Below are 27,791 nucleotides of genomic sequence, written 5' to 3'. Positions count from 1 at the left end.
GAGCTCACGGTAGACCGGAACTGACCTATTTCGCGGAAAAAGAAGCCTTAAAATAGACCGGTCTGTAAAAATGCAGTGACATAGGCTTAGTATGGGAAATGCACGCTCCAGGTGATGGGCTCTTGACTCCAGCCTTGAATAGGATGTGTTTTAGAAAAAGTATTCAGGCTGCTATCCTACCTAATAGAAGCAAATAAATATTGCCTTTAACATTATTATTATTATTATTATTATTATTATTATTATTATTATTATTATTATTATTATTATTATTATTATTATTGTTAACATTGGTCTGAACTAGGGAACTAATTGTAACGCAGGCCTGAAAAAGGTATTGATTTAAGGGTCAGGTCTTGAATAGGGTATCAAATGTTTGGTCAGGACACAATAGGGTAGGGAAAATCGCAGATTTTGGCCTTAAATAGGGAAGGTGTTTTGGGAAGCGGGCCGCACGCCTCAACCCAATTTTACTGGGAGTAACCCCCGCCCCTCTCCAGCCATGAACAGTTGAGTGCCTTACACTCTGTGCGTGACACGACGTAAATATAAGAGCTTTCGTGGGAATGTAATGATCGTTTATAACACAGTTCCAAATATGGAAAAGAAGATTAAATAAGAACGACTTATTTTGACTCTTCTGTGTGCTACCTGTGTTTCCGTTGCGTTTTGAGGCTGTTTCAAAGCGTTTTCGCGTTTTCACCGAGCTTTAGTTTCGCTGTTTTCCTCTCTGTATATCATTCCCATATAGAGAAGCTTACATACAATCCTATAAAAGCTCATATTCGTGCTGTGTTGCGCAACAGAGTAACATATTTAAAATGTTCACGGCTCCCAAGGAGCTTGCGAAGACCTGTGAACATATATATGTCTTTTCTAACCCTAAGTTTAAGCTCGTGTCTACTGTCGATATCTTACAACTCTATGATATAGTACTGAGTGTAAAGTAACCTCAATATTCTCTTGCAAAAAGATTTTCGTTTGACTTCGCCATGATCAAGCTCAAATATACTTGAAAGTGCAAGATGGAATTGAACAAGAACAACCGAGCCAATTACCACTTATACACGATGACATCAGAAAAGCAAATTTCACCACCATGCCTCGCTTTTAAAATGCAAGTTGAAAATGTTATCGTCGACAAATTCCCAAAACATGGAATAGGTTCTATCGCCTTTTTCCACATGTATATACTTGAATTGCTACATATTTTGCCATTAAATTATAATAAATAAATGAAAAGAATACACCATCGTGGAAAAAACGAGGTGTCAGAGGTTTGAGAAAATCTCTTACAAACGAGGCTTGGTGGTGAATTTTGAGCGTGTGATGACTGCGTGTGATGTAATTACGGCGCTCGTTTGCCGAGATGTTGTTTCTCTGAAATCAAGGCGCCGAACTCATCTTAAAAAGTGGAATGAATGATTTATTTCCACCGTGAAGTTGACTGGCCCGTCTATAAACTCAGAAGAATTCTTATCCAGTAGCGGATCCAGAACTTAACTCTTTGAGCCCCAGTCACATTTACATGGGTAATCAATAGTCGTGCTCTTTGTACCACTTGTGACGTCATCAACTTAAATGTCATCAGATATTCTTGATAAGCAGATAGTAGTACTAGGCTAGGCCTTTTCGTACAATGGTCAGGTTTAGATATCGACGACATTCCGACGTCGCAAATCGAAAAACGTTATCAGTTTTGGTGCGCAAACGGTGGTAAAATAGTCCACTACGCCTATGATTGATCAAGGTCCATTTCTAGGGTACGCCCGTAATTACCATCCAACTTTTCACGGCAGCCAGAAAGAACATGCAACGCAAAAGGTAGCCAGAGTAAAAGGGCCGAGAAAAAAAGAAAGGAAAGGGGGAACAAACAAAATTGAGAAAGGTTAATGGCAAAAAAAGAAAAAAAAAATTTGGCTTATGCGCATGCCCGGAATTGAATTATTGCTCAATTTTGTACCTAATCCTCGAAAAAATCTCTCTTTTTGGTAAAAAAAAAAGCTTTCTTAGTAAAACTCAGGCTTATTTAGCGTTATGGCAGCCAAAAAACCTGACTAAACGGCGACAGTTTGGTATTCAAAGGGTTAAGCTAACGGGGGGGGGGGGGGGGGCGGCGGTTTGTTTTCGCTAGCCCTACCGGCTTTTCTTCCTTCTGTGATTCCCCTAGATCGAGACCGGCCAAAGACGAAGTGAGAGGAAAAAAAGGAAAATTACAGAAAACAATATTACTCCTCTGTAATTCCACTAACAACCCAGGATTACCTTCTCCTGCTTTGAATAGCTAGACCATTTAATTTCAGTCTTTATTACCGTAGGTGTACAGAGTTTTCCTAGAAGTCGCGCAGTCCATGTCACCTTTACGTACAAAATTCTCATAAATTACATGTAAGCGTCCGATCGCATTCTAATAAACAGCTAGAGTGAATAGGCCAATTGCGACTGATAAAGTAAAATTCTAGCAACGGCGCGTAACCGTTCCTGGGAACGAGGTTAACGTGGGGTCAAGGCTTAGAGGACTAAAAAAAGGAAATTCTTTATTCCTGCCTATATCTTAATGTTATCTTCTGTTTTGCTCCCTAAGCCTCGGAGCAATGTTAGAAAATTAGCCTATTGTTATGTGTAGAAGCTGTGTTTCCACCTTAACTTCTTGAATCTAAGGATGTCGTGCAACACACATAGCGTCATGAAACAATTTCGTAAATTAAGCGTCTAATAGCATTCCAATAAACTAAACAACTTGAGTGAATCATTATCTCAATTCCCTGTGCAAGAGCTGTGCTTCCACCTTAGAAGGAGGTTAACGTGGCGCCGAGGCCTTGGGGACTAAAGTAAAAGAAATTCTACCTCAACTTCATCTTTTGTGTTTCTGTCCTAAGCTTCGGAGCCATGTTAGAATTTTAATTTATCAACACTGGCTTATGGGTTATCTCCAGTTACTGTGTAGAAGCTGTGCTGTGTTATATAAATTAACCGTCCAACAGCAATCCAATAAACAGCTTGAGTGAATCATCATCTCCATTTACTGTGCAGAAGCTGTGTTTCCATCTTAAGCTCCTTGAATCGCTCTTGAATCAGATCAGTGATATGTTTCCGTGTCTCCATCTTTTAAAGAAGTAGATAAGAAATACTTTAAGATATTTCCATACAAGAACTTATGAAAACAAAGCACTTTGTCGCCTCTAAAACAAATCATAGTTATCAGGGCGGTTTTCACTTGAGTGTCGAAAAGCAGTTTTCGTTACTACTCTACACGATTGGCTTAAAAAACTCGCGCCAATTTTTGACCCAATCAGAAGTAAAACCAGGACCAGTCGTGAGTCGCTCGCAAACATTTTCCGGCGCTTTGCGTCAGTTACATGTATTTCTTCAAGTTTTGATTGGTTCACTAGATTGTCTGTGTTCTTTATGATTGGCTAGAGTGATAACAGTGGAACAGTACCCTCTCCCCCGTACCCGTTAATACGGCCACCTCGTTATTACGGCCAATTTATTCTGGACCGAACAAAAGTTCAGTCGGTCATTTCCTTATTTGGAGAACCCCTTTAAGGACGGTGTCTACTTTTGTTAGTGCGCACATGTTCTGCGCATCACGCAAGGCATGGTTTAAGTGCCACGCGCGCGCTGGGGTTGACATTGACGCAATCAACTACGCTATCAAGTACACGACTAAAATAAAAGCAAAATTTTCCTACTGTGACCAAATCAAGTTTAATGAACCTGTACTTAAATCAGGAACACCAGAAAAGCAGCATATCGCTAACCACTAACTGTTAACGTCTTCCAGCTGAAAAATAACTGGTATCTGCCGAAAATTATACTGAAATCCAACTTCAAACATGTACTTGCAGATGGCGTAGTGCGCGCGCAAAACAAGTGCGAGATACGCAAATGTTTTACGTACTGGGGAGGTGACAGGAAAAAATGTAACGGGCACCGTAAAAGTTTTCAAAAAAGATCAATAACTTTAAAAAATGCGTGGTTACCCCCACATGTTATGTTATGAAATGGAAGTGGCAAGCCTATTCAACACGTGACTAGTTTCTGGTTGTGAGCAAAAGGTATTTAGACTGCATTTTAGCTGAACCAGAGGAAGGCTGTCAGACGCTAAAAGAGCTGTTGCAACGATTTTGTTATTAAAAACATACCAAAAATTGTTTCTGTTACCATTTACCATTTCGTTTTAAGATCTTTATAAATGTGTCTGCTTTTCTGTATGTAAAGGCGAATTCTAAGGTAATTTGTGAAGAAATAACCTTTCTTTCTTTTTTCAGAAATATGCTGATGTCAGCATTTTTGTTGAGATTCAAGGTTAATTATTTCGAAAAAATGCGTGGCTACCCCCATTTTTCTTTGTGGATCCCAATAGCCTTTGCAAAGGTCTACTTTTTCTGCGTTGTCTTAACCTGGCGCAAAAATCTTTGTATTTAGTAAGCACCATCCTTAATACGGACACCCCGTTAACACGGCCAGATTTTTGTGGCCCGTTGTTGACTGGATTAACGGGGTTCCACCGCACTTTGGTTTTGGTTTTAAGACACTCAATCAAAAACCGCTCTAATGAAACTTTAGAACACCAACTTACAGCATTTTTCTTTGCTTTCCGGTATTCCTCTACAGTTTCGGTGAATTCCATTGGTTCTCCTATAAGCACCGTTACTCTCTGGAGAAAAATACAAAACATTTCCGTTGGTTTAAAGTCGATTAACTTCTTACGACTTGCAGGCCCCAGTTTACTCCAAAAAAAACAACGAAGGCGCAGATAGTATTCCGCCCGCGTTATAAAATCAGTCGTAGCTCAACAGATTGTACAAACTGGGCCAGCCATCACTTGAGGGATAACAAGAAAGCAGCGAAATCCAGCTAACAGATCGTAGGCTTGCGCGTAAACAAGGCCAGAACAAAATGAACCAAATGTTCAGGCCAACAACCCGATCTACCTCAACATCAAAATCTCACGTGGCTTTTAATACTACACCACCCGTTGCCCGTTTCAAAATGTAATTATTTATTGTGCTGTTTTGACTAGGTAGGGAGCAACGTGAACTGAATAAGGGGCGGCGAGTTGACCGTCGTCAGTGTTTTTCCTCACCGTTCTTCAAGCTACTTCCCAAGTGAACTAACCGATCGTCTTGTCTGGAACGTGCTACACTTTACCTGGAACTACAAGTAACTGATGTAATTTATAACACCAAGGTAGAAAGTTACCTTCATTATTCTTGGAATGTAAGGGCTATGGTTAGGTAAGACGTCATCCATTCCTGACAAAAGAAGAATCAAAGATAAAGTCTTTTTTCTCATCTGGACGTGATATTGAACATTAAGACTATCAGAGCTTTTTGTTACAGTTCTCGAGTTACAGAATATGCTGTTTTTAACCTGGGACATGATAGATGAATGATATATAAACACTCTCGCCAAGATTTATGTTTGTGCGGTTATTCATTCGCGCGTTATTCGGAAAAGTGTTTCACTCAAGTTTATAGAGCTTTGTATGGAGACGCCATGTTGGTGTCGAAGGGGCACCAACATGGCGGCCGTATAGTAACAGAAACATCTGTCATTGAGTTTTGCTATTTAAACGAAAAGTTATCACTTTAGAGCTCCGGCATATTGAAATTAAGACTTCGTCTGGAGCAAGAACTGGTTAGTTTGCAAAAACTTGAAGAATAACTCATCTTTTGACCTACTCAAGAGCCTTATCGGGCCGCCATTTTAATGTCACCCAACGCATAAAATTCAAACGTGCTCCATAACAAAATGAAGAACGTTGTCGAACTTAAACGTTGTAAAATGTCACGTTCTTAGAAGGTCTTGCATCTGAGAAAACCAAGACTTCAGTAGGATTGATAACTTTTTATTTTGGAAAATTATGACGCCAAGAGAATTATGCTAAAAAATGACGCCGATTCGATGCTTAGCTAACGTCGTTATCTCTATGGAGCCACCTTAATGTGACCAAAGATAATGAAACGAACAATTATGCTAAAAAAACGACGACGATTCGACGTTTACCTAACGTCGTTATCCCTATAGAGCCACTTTAATGTGACCAAAGATAATGAAACGAACACGTTCTAAACCAAGGAGCATTGGAAAAGAGCAGCCTAATTACAAGGTCAACCCACCTACATATATCTGACCGCTAACTGCTGATCGCTGGGACTGTGAAAACACTAAACGCCAACTACACAATTCGCGTGCGAAGGATTCGTCATTTCTGTGGGCGTAAACACACGTTTAACACGCACTTTCTCAAACACATTTTACTCCAAGTGCTTTTCGATGCTAGTATAAACATGGTAATGCAGTCAGTGTTTTTAGTTATGCTGAATTCCGCTTTCAGTTCACAAGCCGTCCATACACTTTCTTCATTCTATTGTACGCATATCAAGCCAACAAAATCTACGCCGAAGAACGTGTGTAACGCCTCAATAAAAATTCAAATTAAAGCCTGAAAAAAAAATTAATTTCACAGCTGCTTAAGTTGTGTGTATAACTGCGATGATCATTGATGTCTTCATATCTTTCTTCGCAGTTCAAATATATGATCTTTCACATAGTCACTTGTAAGAACCAATTACAGTGAACATGTGGTAGTGGTGCAGTCAAATCTGCAAGTCAAAATATTCTTTGCAAGTCTGCAAAATGTCCGTAACCGTATGGTCTTATAGTACGTAATTCAGTGGGTTTGACAAGTTCCGACAGAATAACATCATAGATCACAAAAAGAGTCTCATCATGAGACCACAATAAATACTGTTCACAGTTCAGCCGTGTGGAGAAACACCAGGTAACATAATGCAGAGATACGACATGACAAACATAACCAGTGCAGATGGAAAACAAGCAACACTGGAACAACTGTTCTGCTCAACATCTTTTGCCGGAAAAATACCACACCAGCTGAAATTGTTTTCAGCTATAAACATTTTTCTCTCCGTGACTGCATTTCTGGGGAATACTCTGATCCTAATCGCTCTTCACAAGAACTCTTCCCTTCATCCGCCGTCCAAACTCTTGTTTCGTTGTTTGGCAACAACTGATCTTTGCGTTGCATTCATTACGGAGCCTCTCGCTGTTTCCTACTGGATGTCTGTGGTGAACGAGCGCTCTGATATTTGCCGCTACGCGAGTACCTCAGCCCTAATAACAGGCCTTGTTTTATGCTCAGTCTCCCTTTTGACGTCGACGGCAATAAGCGTGGACAGACTTCTTGCCCTAATGCTGAGGCTGCAATACAGATGTGTTGTAACTTTGAAGCGAACACGCGTGATTGTAACAGCCTTTTGGGTGGTGTCCGCTGTCGCTGCAACCTTGTCCTTGTGGAATTCGACAATAACCTTGTGGTATAGCTATCTAGTTATAACCCTCTGTCTGATAACCTCAATCTTCTCTTACACAAAGATTTATGTCACTCTCCGCCACAGTGAAGACCGCTGCGAACCTCCAAAACAAGACCACGCTCAGAAAGAACATGCGCGCCAAAAAATTCCACTCAACATAGCGCGATACAGAAAGGCAGTGTCCAGTGCCTTGTGGGTGCAGTTTACACTACTTATTTGTTATCTACCATATAGTATAGTTGGCGTAGTCGGACAAGTTTTGTCGAATCCGGCAAGCGATGAATTCTCGCCTGTTTCTCTTACTAAATTGGGCACTGTCACAGTAGTGTATTTAAATTCGTCCTTAAACCCGATTCTTTACTGTTGGAAAATTAACGAGGTGAGACAGACAGTGAAGGACACAATCAGACAAGTACTTTTTTGTTCATCGTCTTAGTTCTTGCCGACTTCTTTTAAGCTCTACAGTATCAGCTTTTTGAATTTTCATTTCTGTTTTCCCAGAGAGGTGCTTAGAGAGATAGATAGAAACTTTATTTACAAGTGTCAATGCCTGGTAGCCTGGGGAAATCCCATACTAATTTGGGGACACAAATAAATACAGGAAAAAAAAAAGAAACAATGCACAAATCTCTCAGTACGTACATTGCCATAGACTGTAATAGAATAGAGGACTGATGCTCTCGTAAAGGTTATTTGTCATATCGGTAAATTTGTGTTGTACATAACAAGCATTGTATTGTGAGTAATGCATAGTAAGTAATGATGTTCTTTTAAAAAAAGTGAATTGGTTTACAACAAGTTGTCCTTGCATTGAAATATTCTGTGTGAATGTTATGTTGATGTTTAATTCTTGAATAAAGAAACAAAACAAAAACTGAATTTTAATACTTCATTTCACATCCTGAAATTGTCGCACGAAAATTGACGCATTTAAATTTATTTCGCTTGATAGTTTTGTACGGTTTAACATCATTGTACTTCGTGGTGTCACTCTTTAAACCCATAGGCCATAGAGCTGTGGGGGGCGAGGGGGGCTGCAGCGCCCCCCCCCCCCCCCGCCCCCACCCCCAAGTACGGAAATTATGTAATTTTTCGGGCAAAACGCTCAGGATTCGGGCAACGACACTTGAGAGAAAACATTACAACATAATGCTGTTGATGTGATTTCCAAAACCCGTAAAGAAAAGGTTCCTACTTTTTATGTCTCTCTGTGTTAGTAGATGCCCGACCGGGGGTCTGTAGGCCGTCGAGTGGTTTCTTAAAGGAATTGTTACCTAAATTAGTCCTGTGTAAAGTGCACCATTTGCATCTGCTGCTGATCTGAAGTGTCGTTGCACACCGAAGACGCCATGGTAATCAGTCGGGACTACGGCCTTTCCTTTCCTTTTCCGTCCTTTCCTTTTAGGTTTCAAGGCTTGTAAGCTATTTTCTCTGGCATTTGCCTTGCAAAAAAGGACTTAGACTGAAATGATATGAGTGATCTGTTAGCTACAAGTCGGTTAAATGTGTATCGTGGAAATCCACGATAAGGATGTTATTTTCTTTCCCAATTTTCCATCGACAAAACAAGGACACGAATCAGAGCGAACGAAGACCAGATCATTGTAATGTCTTTACAATGGGGTGTTACAATTTTTTTCTTGAATTTTTCTTTGGAGGTGTTTCTCTAGTACGTCCATGTTGTTTACCATCTTATTTACGTAGCTTCTGAATTCATGAAAGGCTTGCAGTGTACGCTTCAAGTCTGCTGTGGCCGAAACAAGACGACTCTTAGTAATGCCTCGTATTGTTCTTTGAACGTCTCGAGTATGTCGATAGGCTTTTGTACATTATGCCAGCATTTTTTCGAACATTTAAATTTTTAATGAAGCAAAAGCATTAAGCATTATTCGAGCATTTTAGTGGCATTTTCCCGGGAAATTAATTTTTTTCCACGTACATAAAATAGAAATAAAAATTATTTTTTACGAGAAAATGAACTTGAGATTGACAAAGTTCAAATGCCACCCTAATACAACCGAGTAGAGAAATCAAATTAAAAGAACATTATGAAAACTATTACATATACGTTGAGTTATACTAGGTATGCACCCTGAGCTGTTAAAATTATTAAAATTTAAAAACCCTATGTAATAGCATTAACCGAGCATTTTAGTGACTTTTTGGGGGGAGACCGTTCATTTTAGTGGAAAAAATGGAGCATTAACGCGAAGCATTTTAGTGGCGAAATAAAAGCATAATGTACAAAAGCTTACAGGTCAAGACGCTCGTCTTGAATATAGGTTAGCTTCTGTAACGGTCGTCCAAGCGGCCCATATCTCTGTTGCTGATCAGCCGATCGCTGAACGAGCGCCACAAAGGGAGAACTTTTTCTTTTAATAAGTTTTAGATTTCACTAGATTGAGACTGTTGATAGAGGTCATTGAGTATGCAAGCTTTCAATATAACTATCTTTGTGAACTTTTTTGTTTTTGACGCATTTTGAGTGCGTTTGCATCCCGATTTCAACACTCCCGCATTCGGGCATTGCGTAATTTTTTCGGGCAAGGTCACCACCCCCACCAAGTCCGAAGGTTCCCGTACACCTATGTTTAAAACCAACGATAGTCGTGGTCTCCACGGCATAGATAACACTGAATATTCACACTGAATATTAAGTTGTTGGCACTTGAGAAGCAGCACGTTCCTTTAAAATTTTGTATTATGTCTTTCCTTAGCATCGATTAGCATCATCTTTTAGACTTAAGTACAGGAAATACTGACAAAAGGAGAGACATTAAAGTTAAATTAAAACAAGGCCTGTCTATTCTATAGTACTTTGATAGACAGGAAACTGTCATGAACAATGAACAGCTGCCAGCCCTCCATAAAACTAACACACACTAAAACGGAGCTACTTTACCAACTTGGCATCAGCTAAGTTGGTAAAGTAGCCAATGTGTGGCTTCATAGCTCAGTTGGTAGAGCATCGCACCGGTATCGCGGAGGTCACGGGTTCGAATCCCGTTGAAGCCCTGATTTTTTCAGGCTTCTTCTTTCCAATTGCTTAAATTGGAAAATTAACTGCGATGTTCATTCTTCACTTTCATCTACAATCGCAGTTCATATATGAATTATTTCATATAAACTTCACATCTTAGCATCAGCTGGCGTGAATTTTAAGCAGTCCCACAGCAGTTTAGTGGTAATGACAAGTATTTGCATGGCGCTTTAAAACAGGGCGTTAAGGCTGGTTTTCACTAGAGCATAAGCACAAGCACAAGCATAAGCACAAGTGAAAACAGCCACGACATAAACATAAGCATAAGCTGAAACATAAGAAGAACGAGCCCACTTATTTGCCTTGTGCAGTTTTCACCAGTAACGTGCTCGACATAAGCATAAGCATAAGAAAAACGAACAGTTCCGTTTTTCTTGTGCTTATGCTTATGCTTATGTCGAGCGCGTTACTTGTGAAAACTGCACAAGGCAAATAAGTGGGTTCGTTCTTCTTATGTTTCAGCTTATGCTTATGTTTATGTCGTGGCTGTATTCGCTTGTGCTTATGCTTATGCTTATGCTTGTGCTTATGTTCTAGTGAAAACCAGCCTTAAAAGTAAAGCCAAAATGTTTGCAAAAGTTTGCAAAAAGAAGAAGAATCAAAGCAAATCAAATTCTATGTCTGCAAAATTGCATACAATATTACGTGCACCAATTTCCGAGGAGGCCTCATGGAACAAATCAATTATTGCCCACAATGCAACTTCAAAGTTTGTTTAATTAATTAATTAATTAATTAATTGGTCTTGCAGGTGACTAGCGGGTAGGGGTGGGGTGGGTCAGGAAACTGTGTGCAAGCTTTGTGGAACTTATCATACATATGATAAGTTAAAATACTGCTTGATTGACATCACGGAAGGTACACGTATATATTTGTTTTAGAAAGCCCCATGGACACTTTCCTTGTTTTACTTTGTAGTCCAGTACCCTAACCACACAACCATCACCACCTAAATTAGTAGATGCATACCTATGAAGATTAACATAACACTCACCCTCGTGCCAAAATGGTACAACTATTGGCGTCACTTGCGATTCTGCTATAAGTCGCCCAACACCTGTCAACAAGCCACAGCAGGGCAGTGGAAATTACTAACATGAGTAAACCAAACACACTTGCCAATTACTAAATATTCTGTTAAACGTACAAATATGGCTTGTCAATCTGCTTATCAAGTGCATGGGATGCACCATTACCATAGATAAGTGTGTTATCCAAGTAAAAGAAAATGTCTATGTCTATGCATGGCTATGTCTGTAATTAATGTATAGTTTTAGTCATCTTGTATTTCTTAGGAGGGAACCTAAGTTTACAAGCCCTGTGGTTTTTATTAGGATTCCTCGCCATCCCTCGCGATTCCTTGCCGTTTAATAATTGCAATTTCTTTGTATCTCTTTTTGTGGCAAATAAAATAAAACAAGATAAAATAAAAAGTAAAAAACAACATTTAGTAATAGTCAATAGATTTAGATTGTGATAATATAGAATATAGAGTTCTCTGGTAAAAAGTATTTAAAAAAAACATAAGCTTTCAACGGTTGGTCTTCTGTCTTCGACGGATAAAAATTTTTGTGATAAAATGAAATGTTAAAAATTTGAATATAGAAATAGATTGGTTTGCAATTTCCCAGTCAATAAATTAGGGAATTGTCAAAATGAAAGAGAGTTTTAATTTCACTTTTGTAACCTTTTGGTGAGGTTTTCTGTTTATATTGTTTTTCCTTCAGTTTTGAGCTAGAACACTCTCGAACTAATCAAAACATAAGCAGTCAAAAACACTTTTACACCCAAAAAAATTTAAATACTCCAGTTAACTTTTAATCCTGGGTTAGCGTCAACCAGCTTTCAAACAACCCAGCCATGGTTTTGGAATTTTATGTGTAACAAGAAGGAAAATGGGCTATGGCCTGAAGCATGCTCTAAAGAAGAGCAGGCTGCAGCCTGCACAACAGGCGGATTCATGGCATAGCATGAAATGCCCAATCCCCCTGTTCTGCAGGATAAGCAACATGGAAAAAATACAGATACTACAGATCCTGAGGATCTTAAAGGATCTCTTTGGATGCTAAACAGCAATGAGATCTTACTGTTAAAATCTTTTGCATTAGGATCCCAGGGAAAATCCTTCAGTTCCTTGTGGAGGATCTTCTCATCCCATCCTCGGGACCCAGGGGCAGTTAGTTGGAGCAAGAAAAAGTTGAAGATGCAGGGAAAAATTGACAAAGAAAAGTTTTCTTGGCTGATTATTCCCAGCTGCTTTGCAATTACTCACCCCTACTAACAGTTAGCCTCTGGGTCTCCAAGGATGTTCATGTCCCTGCAAAGATATTAATATGCCGTTGGGGTGTGAAGGACTCTGCAAAATCCTCAAAAATCTCTGCAGGATCTTTGCAAGGTCTTACATAATTTTAAAGATACTTCAAGACCCAAAAAAATTTTGATCCAACAAGACTATCATCAAAATCTACAAACAAGACTCTTACCCCATTTCAATCTTTTGATAGTATCATTGATGTTGATAGCACCTAAGATGAACTTTACCAGCATCAGTAAAAATACCTTAATTTATCACGTTTTCATAAAAAATCTAATATATGGAATTTTCATAAAGGAAATAAGATTGAGTTTAACTTGCAGTTAATCAAAAACTATTTTGTGCAAAACCAAGTTATGAGCACAAACATCCAACTGCAAATCACAGTGCATGTAAATTAGTCTGTGAGAAAAATAATATATAATTATAAGCCATCTTGGTGTTCAATATAGAGTATCACTCTCCAACCAAAGCTAAGATATGACTGGAAAGAATCAATATGGGCAAGACAAAGATTCACAAAGTGTATAAAGTATAAATTGGTTGGGTAAAAACATTGCTGTAATCTAACTTACACGACCATGTAATTTGGCATACAGAACTGTTTGTTTATTCTTCTTTGTTTGTTTGTTTCTTTTTTTGTTTCTTTAACCAAGCTGTCCTGATTTTTGTTACTGTTATTGTGGCTACCTTCAGGGAAGACATGAACCCACTGTCCTTTATTTAACTGTTCAATAGCGACATCCACTCCTTTCTGATAAACACCGTCACCTGATGAACAACACTACTGTTAGTGCTGCTGAAGTAGAGCTCAAGACTTTCTACTTGACATGTTTTCATTTCCAGTGGCTAGTGACTTTTTAACTTTTATAAGCCAAAATATACTTTTTTTTGCACTGTTTTATTTTTGGCGTGTACCATAAGTACCATATCTCCCAATATCTGCAAATGAAATATTCTTAAAACTGCAAGGTATGGAGAAGTCAGATTAAACAAATTTGAGATATGTTCATTTGTCAATCCCACTACATTCTGCTTTAATTTACAGTTACAGTCACAAAAGACAAAACTAGAATAAAATAATGCAAACCCCACTACTAGCCAGACTTGCATTTTTACTAAATCTATGAAAACAATTCACTTCTGTACAGTTATACCGCTTCTCACTGATGTGGAAGGTGCCTCTAACTTGGAAAATCAATCCACCATACTGATTGGCAAACGGTTCTTTGAAATAAATTCTGAAATTTTGGTAGTACAGTACATGTCAAAACTTTTGCCTTGTGGATGTTTTCTTTATCCTAATCAACTTCTCTTCTCCGTAACAGAACGCACAGGAACTAAACATGAACATAAGTTAATTTAAGTTATTATTATTTCAAAAATCAGCAATACAATAACAGAACAGCTCACCTCTGACGACAGGAATTGCCTGCAAAATGAAATCAGCGATGTTCAATACTTAAATAAGGTAGATTGCAGGTCTAAACCAGAGCACGACTTCTTTTCACGGTTGATACTGCTTTTAATACATTTCCCCTAATTCAGCACTAGGGAAAGACTTATTTCTGACTTTTAAGGAACCTGTTATAATTAGTATTATTATGCAAGGCTCTCCAGATAATCTGCAGGTTTCAAGAAGTACTGAAAACAATAACCTGACAGAACAGACTGATGTATCTTGATTCTATCCTCTGCTATCAATATTTTAACAGCACAATACTATGGCAATCCATCTAAATAACATAAAATTAATAAATAAATTCATTTGGAGATTGTAGCAGCCCAACCCATGGTGCGGCTCTTTGTCCACTATTCACTAGTAGATCATTTGGAATTTAGAATTGGTGGTTTTTGTGGAGGGAGGAAAACCAGAGAACCTAGAGAAGATGTTTATTCATTATCATACTGTCTTCAGCTATTTTCAAAACAGGCCTGTTATTAAGGTTGCTGAACACAGTTTTTGATACCTGTGTTTCATTCACATTTTTCTCTAAAACCCTTGATCTCTTGGTTGCCAAAAATGGCAGCAAGCAAGTTAACAGCACAAACTTTGGTTTTTTGACAGTTAAGCTGACGTATGTGTTGTTGCCATGGCAACACGAATAAAAATAACCAGGCCTTTAAAATCGGTTTTGTTTATTTGTAGAAAATCTAGTCATTAGATTTTCTTTATAATTTGTATGCAACAAGCTTGTAACGATTCTCACAAGTTAACACCATTTTGCTAATAATTTAACAGAGAGATCTTTAATTATCCCTTGTTGAAGGTTTACTGGAATATCTAGAGTTTCCTTTGTTAAAGTTCAATTATTTTCAATACTCCAGTTACTTATTTCTTTAAGTATTTTCGTGCCAAATTTCATGAAATTCTAATGAGTGGTTCTCGAGAAATAGGCGTATTTCCGAGAGTGCAAATTTTCATTCAAACGCAATTTTTTGACTTACTATGCATGCGCTGCATTTAACTGGGTTCTTTCGGTAACAAAGAAAAAGCTGAGAAATGCTGAATTCATTCCATCTTTACCTTTTCTAGCATATATTTGTGATAAAAGACTAAAGCCACCAATACACTGCATTCAATTACAGAGAAAAATAGCACAGATACTGCGGGTGTTGAGTAAATAAAATGATTGCTCTGTTGATGGCATGTTTGTTTTTTGCAATCCTTGTGCGCATGCTGAATTGCATCAGCAAAAGAGCGCGCAAAAACTGTGTTCAACCACCTTAATATGTAAGTTAATATTATGTGACTGTGACAGGTCAATCTTTGATTCCTCTACATTGATCTTTAATGGAAAGCAGTTTCTTTTGTCACAAGAGGTACAAGAAGTGGCGGAAGGGAGAAGACAAGAAAAAAGGCTGAACTTTGGATGCAATGTTTCAACGTCTTGAGAGAAAGATGTTCCACTTTTCTCACAAATCATTACAAAATACCCACAATTAAGTACTCAATTTTCTGAGAATCATAAAAGGACCCTTTTATAATCACAAAAGGACCCTTTTATAAGAACCCTTTCATTTTCAATGAAATGTGAACTGAGTCCCTCTTTACCGGCCTTTGTCAGACAACTGACAACCAACCAGACACACCGGCTGTTTTGGACACATGACTCTTTACAGAGCAACATCATTGGTGTCAAATTTTTGCAAAGCCTGAAACAAGCAATGTCTGTTAAATAACTATAAAATTAGTTCATACCTTAGCCCTGCTGAAAAATGACGAACGAAAAGGTGTTGAAAACAGCAGCTCACGAGCACTAAGAGTCCTAAAAAAGATGGCACATTGGTAACATTTAAAAATATATTTACAAAGACTTGAATGACTCTCACTACAATAAGCAGCCAGAAATGACCAGATCACTGATAGTATTTGATATTGAACAAAATTAAGATCAATACTTCCTTATCCATAAAGCTTGGGCCACTTGACTACTTGCCCCACATTTTTCAGAATACTTTATACTACAGAAACTCTAGTCAGAGTAAACATATACAAGCATACATTTCACCACATGGTCACCAGTAACTTTTCCTTCTAAGAATCAAAGAACTGAAGGAAGTAGTATCTGCATTAATTAACATGGATATTTCTTTTCTTTTATGACTTAGTTATGAGAGTTGGCCTGAGCAGACACATAATCCAGTGGTGGTCAGGGATGCTTGCCAGAAAATTCATTTATTTATACATTGCACTCACCATCTGACCTTTTTCCGTGTGTTTAGGACACTTCTCATTTTCATAAGACCTACAAAAATAGACAAAGCTTAGCTACTGGACTGAGTCAATTATAGTATTTCACCTTACAGTTTATTCCCACATAATGATCATCTGTCCATGCAGAGTTGTGCTGTGTGATCACGTGCCAAAATGCTTTGCTTGAATGGAAAGTTTTGCAGTGTTTCTCAGTCAGTCTACTACATTATACTGGTCTACTCAATTTTCTTCTCGGGGTTATCATTCCTAGTGCTTATGGTACATACGATTCTTGATTACATCAATTGATCACAAGATTGCATTTTAGGTTCTTGATTTAAATTTACAATTATCTTGATTTAAAAAAAAAAAACACATTTCAATTGCTTTTTCGATTTGGCAGAAAGAGGATTAAGTATTATTAATAATATCACACATGGGTTCTAATATTCAAAATATTCACATTACCAAAAAATAACCTGATACTGTTTTGGAAAGTAGGAAACAGTTCAAAGACTTCTTCCCCAGTAGGAAATTCCCCAGATATCCACAGGGACTGCCAATAATTCTTAGCAAAAACATTTCTCAAGCAAATTATTAACGAAAAATAAGTCTTACCCCACAAACAAGGATCATCAAGACATGATGAATGGTTGCAGACTGTAACCAGAGGAACTCCATCTGGTCTGTCCTCTGCATTTTTCTCCAAAATATCAAAATTGTACTTTCTGACAAAGTTAAACCACTCTAAACAAAGGTACAACAAAGAGGAATCAGGTGTAAGTATATCCCCTAGGGGATGGTCAAGAAACAAGAAGCTGCAAATGGGAGGGCAGGGGGATAAAAATTGACATCTGTCAAATATGCATCTAGCCCCTTCCAGGCATTCAGGCTGGGACGAAGAATACAGTGCCTTTAGTTCAATATGTGCAGTGTACACACAATACGAAATCAAGTAGTTATCCCGATATTGAACACGCCTTAGTGAGAGATTTCTCACACAAGCACCCCCTAACTTGAGCACAAGTGCCTGGAACTCCTCGACTACTGACCCACAGGGTTTCTGCCTTGTTTGGCCGGATTATATGTGTACTAAAGGCATCCGCGATCGAGTGTCGATCGATACCCTCAAACGATACCCTCGATTGATAGACTAAATCAGTACCCTCAATCGATACTCAATTGACACTCCATCAACACCTCGGTTGACACTTGATTGACACTCGATTGACACTCCATCAACATCTCAGTCAACAGTTGGTCAAGAGTCAACTAATTTTGATCAATTCATATGAGTTGGTTGACACTCAGCTGACTATCGACTGACTGTTGATCAAGGGTCTATAGACTATAGAGTGTGGACTGGGTATTGATCAGGATGTCGATTGAGTATTGATCGAGAATATCGATCAACACTCAACCACGAATGCCTTTAGTACACATGATCTGTTTGGCCTACATGTGGACATGCCACTGGATAGGGTATGGTTTTTTTGGCCTTGCTGTTCTGAACAGGGTATACAATTTAGCTCGCCTCTGTCCTAACCAGGGTATGGTTGCTTGTTTTTCCCTTTAAAGCTGTCTTTAACTTTGCTATATCTTGCAAAAGACTGTTATAGCCCTGGTTTGTGTTTTACACATGACTTCATGGCTGGGACTTTGTGACCTTTATGTCTTGTTCTAAACAGAGTCTTAAAAATAAAGGGTGTAGTTCTACACAGGGAAGGTTTGTAGAGTATTTTTGCCCTAAACAGGGTCAGGATTTCAAAGCCTTGGCAGCACCCCTATACATGGTGCTGTCCATTGCATGGGTCAATTCCCCCTCCCCCTCCCCCTCCCCCCAGGAGGGGAAGCTTCTGACACACTTGCCATTATGATTATGGCTCAAAATGAAATACGTGTATGCTCAGATGTATACTTCTATCGAAGACTAGTAAAAAGAAGCTTTAGGTAAAGATCAAATGTACATCGTCATTCCATCCCAAAACGCAAGCTAATATCTCAGACCTAGCGCTCGCGCGGAGTATTTCATCGCCTTGTATGAGACTAAAGTGGGCATTCAAACACCAGTTCTGATTCGGGAAAGGGAATTTGAATGATCAAATAACAGGAGTTCAAAAGTCCGGGGACTGACCAAGGAAACGTTGAGGTTTCAAAATACAAACCAATGCCTGAAGACGTGGGTGCGCGTAAACTTTAAACAGGGAAGTTTGAAACGAGTGCACCTACCCAAAAATATTTTACTTGAGAGACCGACCAAACCAATAACAACAGCACTCTGGAATCTCCAGGATAATCTTTCCATAAGCGACATATCCAAAGGCCATTTGACTGTGGGCTTCATCGTGTTTTACTGATGTCCACAACTGTGTTCATCCAAGAATTACATGAAGGATAACATGACGCAGATTACTATCACTAGAGAATCTACTGACATTGTCACCGTGGGCTCAGTTTATAAGTGAGGCGGTTTACTTTAGCGTACACTTTTTTGCACACTTTGTTTGCATACGCAAAACAGTTCATTCATGAAATGATTATTTCCTTTTTTTTGCTATAAACACTACGAACACAACTGCCTTACTATAAGCGTAAAGAGTTTGGAGCTCAGACTGAGAAGTAGGGGGGGAAGGAGGGGCTTAGAGCAATAGCAACCAGCCGTTCATAGAGCAGTTTTCATTTGAGTGTCGAAAGTAATTAGACAATTACTTTGGTGTTGGTTTTGGTTTTACTACGGTCTGAGATTGGCTGAGTAGTTTAATTGGTAAGTAATTGGTTTGCTGTTGGTTTTACGACACTCAATTGAAAACCGCTCTAATTTATGGTTAACTGAAGGAACTTGTGAAACAGCCTCCCAGAAAACTTTACTTCACAACTTGCAGTGTTTTTACCACTTACAAATAAACTGCAAATAGATTGAGTGCCACTGGTTTATCAGTTTTCACTGTCATGTGCTACCCTTGAAAAATAAAGTTGTTACTTACTTACTTCCTGGGATTCATTTCGTGACTTGGAAGCCTGGGAAAAGGGGAGGGGGGGGGGGGGGGGGGAAGGAGTGAGGGTGGACGCAAGTGTGACAAGATTGGGCATGCCTGTCATCTCAGTTAGGGGCTTAAATCACAGATTTCAGTCTTACTCAGGCTGTTAGGATGAAAATCCACTATTTTTACCTATTGCACGCAAAAAAAGCAATGCTGTCGTGTCCATTTTAGAGAGGTATCTTTTAGGGGTCAAATAAAGCTCAAGCCACACCCAGAATGGTCTCCTCTAGGCGCTCAATAGACCATTTTACAGTTGTCTGCTCAGTGACCTGGCCTTTGGATGGCAGCGAGGCTGGAGTTGACCTTGTTTTGATACAGACCTCACTGCTTTTGTCATGTAAATGCACCTAGTTAGCATCAGAACAATTTTTTTTTCACAACAAAAGCAGTAAGGTCTGTAACAAAACAAGGTCAACTCCAACCTCGCTGCCATCCAAAGGCCAGGTCACTGAGCAGACAACTGTAAAATAGTCTATTCAAATTTTCTGATGCACATCCCTGACCCTTGACATACTTGAACAAAAAAAGGTCTGTCATGTTTCAAAAAATGTTTGAAGGATGATAAACACAACAGACCCATTTTGGCACAAAAATATGCACAGATATGATTTGTCCTTGGACATTATCTGTTCCTCAAAGTTCCTGGAAACTCACTTCTTGGAACATATGTCTACAGACAAATATTCAAGCATATTTTTGTGCCAAATGAAGGCTATCATTTATACATTTTTGCGCCCAATGGAGGCTATTGTTTATTTATACACCAATATTTAAAATATCTGAAACTGTGAGAGATTAGCTAATGAATTATTTTATTACTGGATTAGTGTGAGGTAATTTTTGAACAAATTTGTTATTTATAAACAAATTACAGCTTTTTACAACCATGTTATTCTTTGTTAGTATTGCAGCTATTATAAGTAGTAAAAATAACAATAAATTAGAACCACAAATTTTTAAAACTAAACCACCAGGCTATTTGCCATATTGAGCTGCAGTTATTACAAAATAATCCCTTGAAGACTTACATGTAGACGGTCTGAATTCTCAAGCACAGGAAAGAAGAAAAGAACTCTTTCTCCCACCGTATTCCCCAGCTGATGCTAGTCTACCTAGGAAAACCCTTTGTTTCACAATTCATAACAATAAATACACTGAATAATTTAATGGCATTGGATTAATAAAGTTTCTTATTAGTTAAATGAATTTTTCTCTAGCCACATCCCTGTGAATACAGCAAGTCACTGATGTCATAATTCTCTAGATGTGCCTTTTCTAAATCCAAAAATGCCTTTTAGCCAAGACCAAAGCCATGCTAAGCCATTCATAATTGTTTGAAAGAAGCTAATTTCCTCTCCGTGGAAAAGGTTTCCTTCACTGTCCAGGACCTCTTCCTCTTCAGTGTCCTTTTGATGAGCACCAAGCTGATCACGCATCTTTTCAATGTCCTCTCGAGAATACATTTCCATGCCTGGCATTCCTGGGATCCCCCTAAAGAACAGATTTGATGAAACCATATGTAAAGTTCAGTTCCCAGTCAGTCAGTCAGTCAAACTGAAACAGGATTGGCAATAGAGTATATGCTTACCTCATTTGTTTCAAGATGTCATCTGCCTTCTTCTCATCTTCTGTCATAACACTGAAGTCTTCATTGATCTTCCTCTCTCCAGCCTTGAGCTTGGGTCTCTTACCCGTGCATGCACTAGACAACGAATAGCAAACTTCATTGATCAGTTTTGACAATGTCAACTTGTCTTTCCATAGCAGTTCAGCAAGATCTGTGTCCACCTCTGCTATAGACTCTTCACAAGCTTTTGAAACAGTCTGACATTCTCGTTTACATTTTCCAACATTGCTCTGCTCAGAAAGCCTTAATTCTCCATTCCTTTCAAGGAGATCTATTTTTGAGATCCAGCTTCCTTCCTCATTATCTGGATTGCATGACTTCTCTACTAGATCAATCACTTTATCTTCTTCAAGCTGCAAAAAATCAAAATCATAAAAAAGAAACTCAGTTATATTTGTAAGTGTATGGTTTCTAAAGAAAGTGTTAAGCTTTGTCAGTGGACAAGCGAAACACTATTAAACAACTTGAAGTTGACTAAGACAAATTAACTGCAGTAGTGAGTTTGTGAAGCTGACATTTTGAGCTTTAGCAGTAGGGGTGTGCCCCTGGGACACTGAAACTCTTACCCTAAACTAGACCGTGATTATCTTGATTTTACAACCCTATTCTAGACTAGGCACCAAAAACCACTATCCTGCCCCTGACTACCAATAAACTAATATCTTAAAAAAGTCACCTCTGAGTTTCAGTTTCTATCATAGAATCCTGAGTAAAGAACCCTGTTCTGCACTAAATTATTTATACACTGGCCACTTTCTGGTACATTAGACCCTATTCTAAATCAACACTGTCTGATTTCTATACCCTATCCTAGACTAAACTGCCTGAGAACCATACCCTTCACAGCCGCACATACCCATATAGCTTATGTATGGGAGTACCCCTCTCCCCTTTGGGTGTAATCCACATAGGGGAGAATTGAGAAAGAAATCATCACCTTCACCTCTTTAGTGGGCCCTGTAAAATAAAGTATGCTAAAATACATTATACTCTGTACATTAAATCAAATATACTAATTAAAAATACACTAAAATAAAAAGTACTTTACACCAATAGGAATCTAAAAGTGTAATACAAAAGTCTAAAAATTCGCACATAAATGAAACAGCAGTAAAAAAATCAATCTAAACAAGAGATGTCTGCATTGCCTAATTTCTTCATCATCATTTTACATTTTCTGTTTTCCTGAAACACTTCACTTTTTCCCACCATCTTATATCATCTCAGTTAGTAGGAAGGATTTGTTCAAATTTATGAATATTATATATTTGTTGTCTGAGAATTCAAAATAGATTCATGCTGGACTAACTATCACTGGGTTAAGACATCTCCCCAAAAATATTTGGTTCGTGTTATAAAAAGACTGTGTTCCAGAGATGCAAAAATACATGTAGTAGAACTTTGGAGCTGGATTAATACAAATTAAAAACTGAATTATTTCTGTTATTCTGCAAGCAGTCAAGATAATCAGTAAAAAATGACAAAAGCATAATACTTGAATCACAAAATTGTATTAATAATGATGGTGTTATCAATCTGAGATAAGATTGGAAGATTAAATATGGATCGGAATGACTAGTAAATACTTAGGCATGGTTTTCTGTTGTACTAAGAATATCTCCTTGATATTCCAGAGATTTTCTTCGGCTTATGAGCTTGAAATTAGGTCTTAACCCAGTTATTCCACTTTTTCTAACCCTAAGGCACTGTAAAAAGTAACTCCGGAACAAAACGTAAAGATAATTTATTTAAAACTCCAAGATACAATCACCATAACATGCAAATGCCAAAATCTTACAGGTTCTCCTGCATCATAAAAGATTAAAATAAGTGATGATTCATTGTAACACTGCAAGGGGTAATTCTTAATGCCCCTCAGTTCTATTCAACAGACCACACCTTATAAATGAAATATTCAGTTGCCACACCAACTCCCTACCAAGCTGCATAATCACAGAGGGGTTTTTTCAAGATAACATGTCAAATTTAATTTCAACTTGTGAACAACAGCTAGGAACAAAATAATGGTCTGAAGAAGATTTTTTTTTTTAACCCAGAACAAGGCGTTTTGTATTTTACGTGATCAAACGCCATTATATATGTAAGTAAATAACATGGAAAAAGCCAAACAGATGTTCTATCACAGACAAAATCATGTCTGCAATAAATTTCAATTTCATTGTATTAAACTTCAACACCTGCTGGCTGTAGACAAGTATGTCAACATGAAACATTAACATTACAATGAAGGGTTATCACTTAACGTTGAAGCTTGAATGTTTCTTAAAACTGTTTGGACTGTTTTATGAACAAGTGAAAAAAAACTCTCAAACACAATCAGCTTTAAAAAAGTTTCAAAATCACGTGGATAATCGCAATTGCGGGAAATCTATTTTATAGAGTAAAAGATAAAGACCACAGATTTCGCTAGCAATAAGCTTATTTAAGCTAAGTCATAACATTGAGCTTAAGCTTACATGTACACTGTACTGAAGCCTAATTAATGAGCATAAAATAAAGAGCTTGAATATTTAAAGCTTAAATGCACAACGTTAGCCTTAAGCTGAGACCGTTAGTGGATGTATCACGTTAACCGATTCCAGTACCTTTCATCGCACAGGAAAATTAAATTAAGGTCATCAGCGTTTCCAAAATTCGAGATTCTACCGATCTGCAATTATTCTGAATTATTACAACACTCACCCTTTTTGTCGCGTCATCGTCTCGCATCTCTTGCGTTTTCCCATATAAATATTTCACCGCCTTTTGGCAAGTCTCGCATCTGATATAAGGGATGTCCTCTTTTATAGCATGGTATTTTTCTTTCTTAGGGATCTGACCGTTTAGTGGGGAAATAAAAAGCGACAACAAAACAAGAAAAGCGCGCAAAGAGAGCGCGAGCGCCATCTTCAACAGGTCTTCGGCCGTGAAAATATCCAAGGGGTCTGGGTGATATAATACCACGTGTCAGCGTTAAGCCAATCAAAAATTACTAGGAGAACGATACCAAAACGTTTTGAAAGACTCGTCGGCCATTTACAGTGACGAGCGTTTTGTTGTCAACGTGCAGTTATTTAACTTCTCCGGTACGCTTAACTGAAACGTAAGTCGTATTTGTGTACTTGTTTGGTATCATACAATTATAATCTACCAGAAAATTGTCAAGAATGTCTAACACGCTTCTACAAAATGCAGGATTTGAAACATTCTTGAACATCGAAGAACTGGAAGATCTCAGTTTCGAAGACGACCTTTACGGCGAAATTTCGAGCTTTACCAAAGATAGTTGGACCAATACAAGGTGCAGCGACATGGAAGAAGATGACCTGCCTCTGACGAAATATCTTCTCCAGTTTAATACCGAAGAGCAATGGGATTCAGAAGAAGAAATTAGTATTGAAAGTTTTGAAGACAACACATGTGCTGACCACCTAGGATGGGATATGGATCCGGTTGATTTGGACACAGAGATATTCGATATTGTAGAGGCTACTCCTGATAAAACAGATGCTTCCAGCAAAGAGGAGCAAGTAAAAGAGTTGAAAGGGAGAGTGGAGAAGTCGGGTCCCGTTAGAGAGACAAGCAATGTGGGGAATTTACAAGAGGACGTAAACTTAAGCTTATTTCATGATAAGAGTGATAGCGGTAAGAAACAGGAGATCAAGAAAAAGAACACTGCGGGTAAAAGTCTTTCGAAAGTTGGTTCAGTTCCTAATGGAAGAAAATCAACAAAAAGTCAAACACAGTTTAAGATGGCTGTAAAGAGTGTTTCTAATTCAACAACTGAGCCTCAGAAATCCCCGACCACTGCAAAAAGTCAGGCCGAGAAAGCTAAAGAACAGCGTGAAAGAAAGAAGAAATATGTTCAAGAACTCCAGGATAACATAGAAGAACTGAAGAAAGACAAGGCTGACTTACAGCAGGTCACTGCTCAGCTAAATGACAAATTAGAAGCTCTCACGGATGAGATCCGCTACTTAAAAGGTGTAATCACCAATCAAAGTGAATTAGCCAGAATTTTGAGGAGTGTGGCCAACACTCCAGGGATTTCACTCAGCTGCGGCATATTGCAGGACTGTGAGGAGGGTAATGATGGTAAGACAAACAAGAGAAAATGTGGTGATGCTCCAAATGATTCTGGTAAGAAGGGTGTTAATTTACGTCAAGAAAACAGCAAGAGAAGGAGAGTAGACAAGACAGCTACTGGTGAAATCAGTCCTGTTGATGCTGGGGTGTGTGTTCATGTGCAGAGTGGTAAAGTATCTCTTGAGTTCTGTGCAGAGTGCAGCAAGAAAGCCAACAGTATCATAAACTGAAGTGAACCAAAGCTAAAGGGAAATGTAATTAATTATTGCATAGCTATGAAGATCCCTCTTCCCAACAGTAGTTAGGGATTCAGTCGAACTGTTTCCACATGACTGCAGCAAACTCAGCGTCAGTCATTCAGGCTAGCATGGTGGGCCTTTGTCTTGTAGTTTAGGGATTTGCAGCTATAGTATTGGTTTGTACACAGTCAGGTAGATTTTATTGACTACAAGTAACTTGGTAAGTTGCTTATTACTGGCTTAAATCAGGTTAGTGCTGTACAATTCAAATCTGAACAGAAGCCATTTAACTCAAAGTCAGGAAATTTTTCCCATGTCAGTCATTTGCTGCAGTCATTTGGAAACAGATTCCCAAGAGAAAGCCGGCGCCTTTATACAAGGTTGATATTTAGCACTAACAAAGGGAGTGATCTCCCTCAGTCTTTTCTCCTTGCAGGTTTCAACCAACATTTGTGGACATTTGATGTTGACACATCTGGGTTAGTATCGTAAAAATAGTTGTTACCATGTAGCAGCTATAGAATTTTCTAGAAGTATAACTTTGTATGTTTCTATGATGTTTATTGCAACCTTCACCTTTTACAAGGTTGTTTAAAATTGGCGAAACAAAACAATGCCTGTGGCCCTAAGAACAAAAGAGGTGCAGATTAACAGGAACAAATCAAAATATTAATTTTAAACTGGTGCAGATCAACTGTGAATGACTTAACTGCTGAGTAACCTGCAGTGTTTTGCTTTCAGAATGAAGTTCAACCTCTTACTGACCAGTACAATGAGAACTAACAATACTAATAACTATTTTTAGGGATATGATCCTCTGAAATCAGTTTTATCAAAAAAGAAAAAGTCTATGTTATTTTGGGTACAGAAAAAAGTAAATTAATTAGTTAAAGTGGCAGAATTTCTATTTTGAATAGTTAAGGTTTTTGGTAATGTTAGCACTGTTTAATTATTGTGAATGTAATGTAGAAAATGTCATTATGTATGACAAAATCCTGTACAGAAACAGGGAATAAAAATACTATGACAAGCTGAGGTAGTCTTCCTAGTGATGCATACTGCACATTACTGATTTTTTCAGTAAATTATATGAATTGCAATGATCTTTTTTCACAGATGACTACCTACTTTGTTAATTTTCAAGTGGCAAGAAATATTTATGTAGCACAAATATGAGCAGTCAGTGAGCAAACATCTAACTTTATTCTTAAAATTCTTTTAACTAGTGCTGGAATGAATGCACTGTAGCGGATACTTGCAACTCCTTGCACCCTCCGGAGTCAAGTGTCTTTCCTTGGGGTGTGGTTTTAGTGTAAGTAATGTTCCTTCACGGTTTAGTAAGTATAAGTATGTGAGGAACACAGGTAATGGTTGTAATGTAAGACTGTCACAAAATACATTCTCTTTTTGTAATTTATCTTTAAAGGGACTCTTTTAATTGCATTATTCCTTCTCAGTAACGACAGATTTTCTTAGGAAGATGTAGGGACCTCCTCCTCCTCCTCCCCTCCCCTCCCTCCTGTCCACCCACCATGCCAAAAGAAAAGTTGTCAATACCGGTAATTTGACCTTCAGAAGCATCAGCAACTGAGAAACAACTTTCCATCACCAGGAAAGTGTTTCGATTAAGCTAGAGGTTTGCGCGGGCCTGGGGTGAAACAGTGTTACATGTTTATTTACGATTAACGTAATCTTATCACTACATGTACATACAACTTACGGTATATTGTTGTACTAGCCTGTTATAAATTGTAGCAATTCATGGAATCTGAATTTGAATAGAATATTTTTCTCTGATTTTGAACACGAGAATTCAGAAGGACCGAGGTAAAATGGTGTATGTAAAAACAACTTTTTTTATATATTAATTATGTAGTTGCAATGTTACTTTAAAAGTAAGAAGTTTGGGTACTACCGGTACATGTATGTTACTAGAAGCTGAGAACAGAAATGATACTACACAATCTTGGCTCAAAGTGGTTATATTGTAATGGTAAAGCGAAACTGGTTTAGTAAAGTTGTGAAGTAAAACATGATTATGCCAGATTATAAATGCTATTGTTATTTGATTCTGATATTTATTATAGCTTTAGATTTCTAATTACGTTGATTGGAGTGATTTTCAATTGACGGTCGCAAAGCCAAAACCAAACCAATTACTTACCAATTACACTACTCAGCCAATCTTAAACCGTAGTAAAACCAAGACCATGTAATTGCCTTATCACTTTAAACACTCAGTTGAAAACGGCTGTCATGATCTGATCTTTAGAACTCAGTACTCAAAGACCCAGAGCCGAACACAATGTAGATATCCACCAGCCTGTAATAAGAAACATTTTTATACTGTTGTCAGTTGAGTTGAAAGCTGTTAGACCTCAGAAAATTTCTTTGTAAAGTC

General features: G+C 38.2%; 4 protein-coding genes across 5 annotated transcripts; 2 read left to right on the top strand and 2 right to left on the bottom strand.

Moving 5' to 3' along the window:
• Positions 1-2,261: 2,261 nt before the first annotated feature.
• Positions 2,262-19,813, bottom strand: LOC110043248 (tafazzin-like). Its single transcript, XM_089292773.1, has 11 exons — positions 18,627-19,813; positions 17,016-17,144; positions 16,401-16,449; positions 15,903-15,969; positions 14,114-14,132; positions 13,391-13,471; positions 12,870-12,911; positions 11,381-11,443; positions 5,209-5,261; positions 4,586-4,663; positions 2,262-3,105 (listed from the first exon to the last, which is right to left on the bottom strand). Exons 1-11 carry the CDS (start codon positions 18,739-18,741, stop codon positions 3,013-3,015), a joined length of 789 nt encoding a protein of 262 aa, XP_089148899.1. The 5' UTR covers positions 18,742-19,813; the 3' UTR covers positions 2,262-3,012.
• Positions 6,614-7,965, top strand: LOC149110427 (melanocyte-stimulating hormone receptor-like). The gene has a single exon (XM_089292765.1). It carries the CDS (start codon positions 6,802-6,804, stop codon positions 7,780-7,782), a length of 981 nt encoding a protein of 326 aa, XP_089148891.1. The 5' UTR covers positions 6,614-6,801; the 3' UTR covers positions 7,783-7,965.
• A 420-nt stretch (positions 19,814-20,233) lies between the features above and the next one.
• On the bottom strand, positions 20,234-24,025 carry LOC149110426 (uncharacterized). Its single transcript, XM_089292772.1, has 3 exons — positions 23,769-24,025; positions 21,027-21,418; positions 20,234-20,929 (listed from the first exon to the last, which is right to left on the bottom strand). Exons 1-3 carry the CDS (start codon positions 23,970-23,972, stop codon positions 20,689-20,691), a joined length of 837 nt encoding a protein of 278 aa, XP_089148898.1. The 5' UTR covers positions 23,973-24,025; the 3' UTR covers positions 20,234-20,688.
• A 27-nt stretch (positions 24,026-24,052) lies between these two features.
• On the top strand, positions 24,053-27,443 carry LOC110043141 (uncharacterized). 2 transcript variants are annotated; one of them, XM_089292760.1, is made up of 3 exons: positions 24,053-24,168; positions 24,261-25,869; positions 26,617-27,443. In XM_089292760.1, the coding sequence occupies exon 2, from the start codon at positions 24,377-24,379 to the stop codon at positions 25,379-25,381; it is 1,005 nt and encodes a 334-aa protein (XP_089148886.1). In that variant the 5' UTR covers positions 24,053-24,168; positions 24,261-24,376; the 3' UTR covers positions 25,382-25,869; positions 26,617-27,443. The 2 variants fall into 2 exon arrangements, with proteins under 2 accessions (XP_089148886.1, XP_089148885.1); XM_089292759.1 differs by lacking the exon at positions 24,053-24,168 and having other exon boundaries at positions 24,218-25,869.
• The last annotated feature ends 348 nt before the right edge of the window (positions 27,444-27,791 follow it).

Source organism: Orbicella faveolata, unplaced genomic scaffold (genome assembly GCF_042242905.1).
Source record: "Orbicella faveolata isolate gen_17 unplaced genomic scaffold, um_ofav_v1 contig_24, whole genome shotgun sequence".
NCBI classification, from domain to species: domain Eukaryota; kingdom Metazoa; phylum Cnidaria; class Anthozoa; order Scleractinia; family Merulinidae; genus Orbicella; species Orbicella faveolata.
Note: the sequence above shows the minus strand (reverse complement) of the source record. Positions and strands in the feature narration are given on the sequence as shown.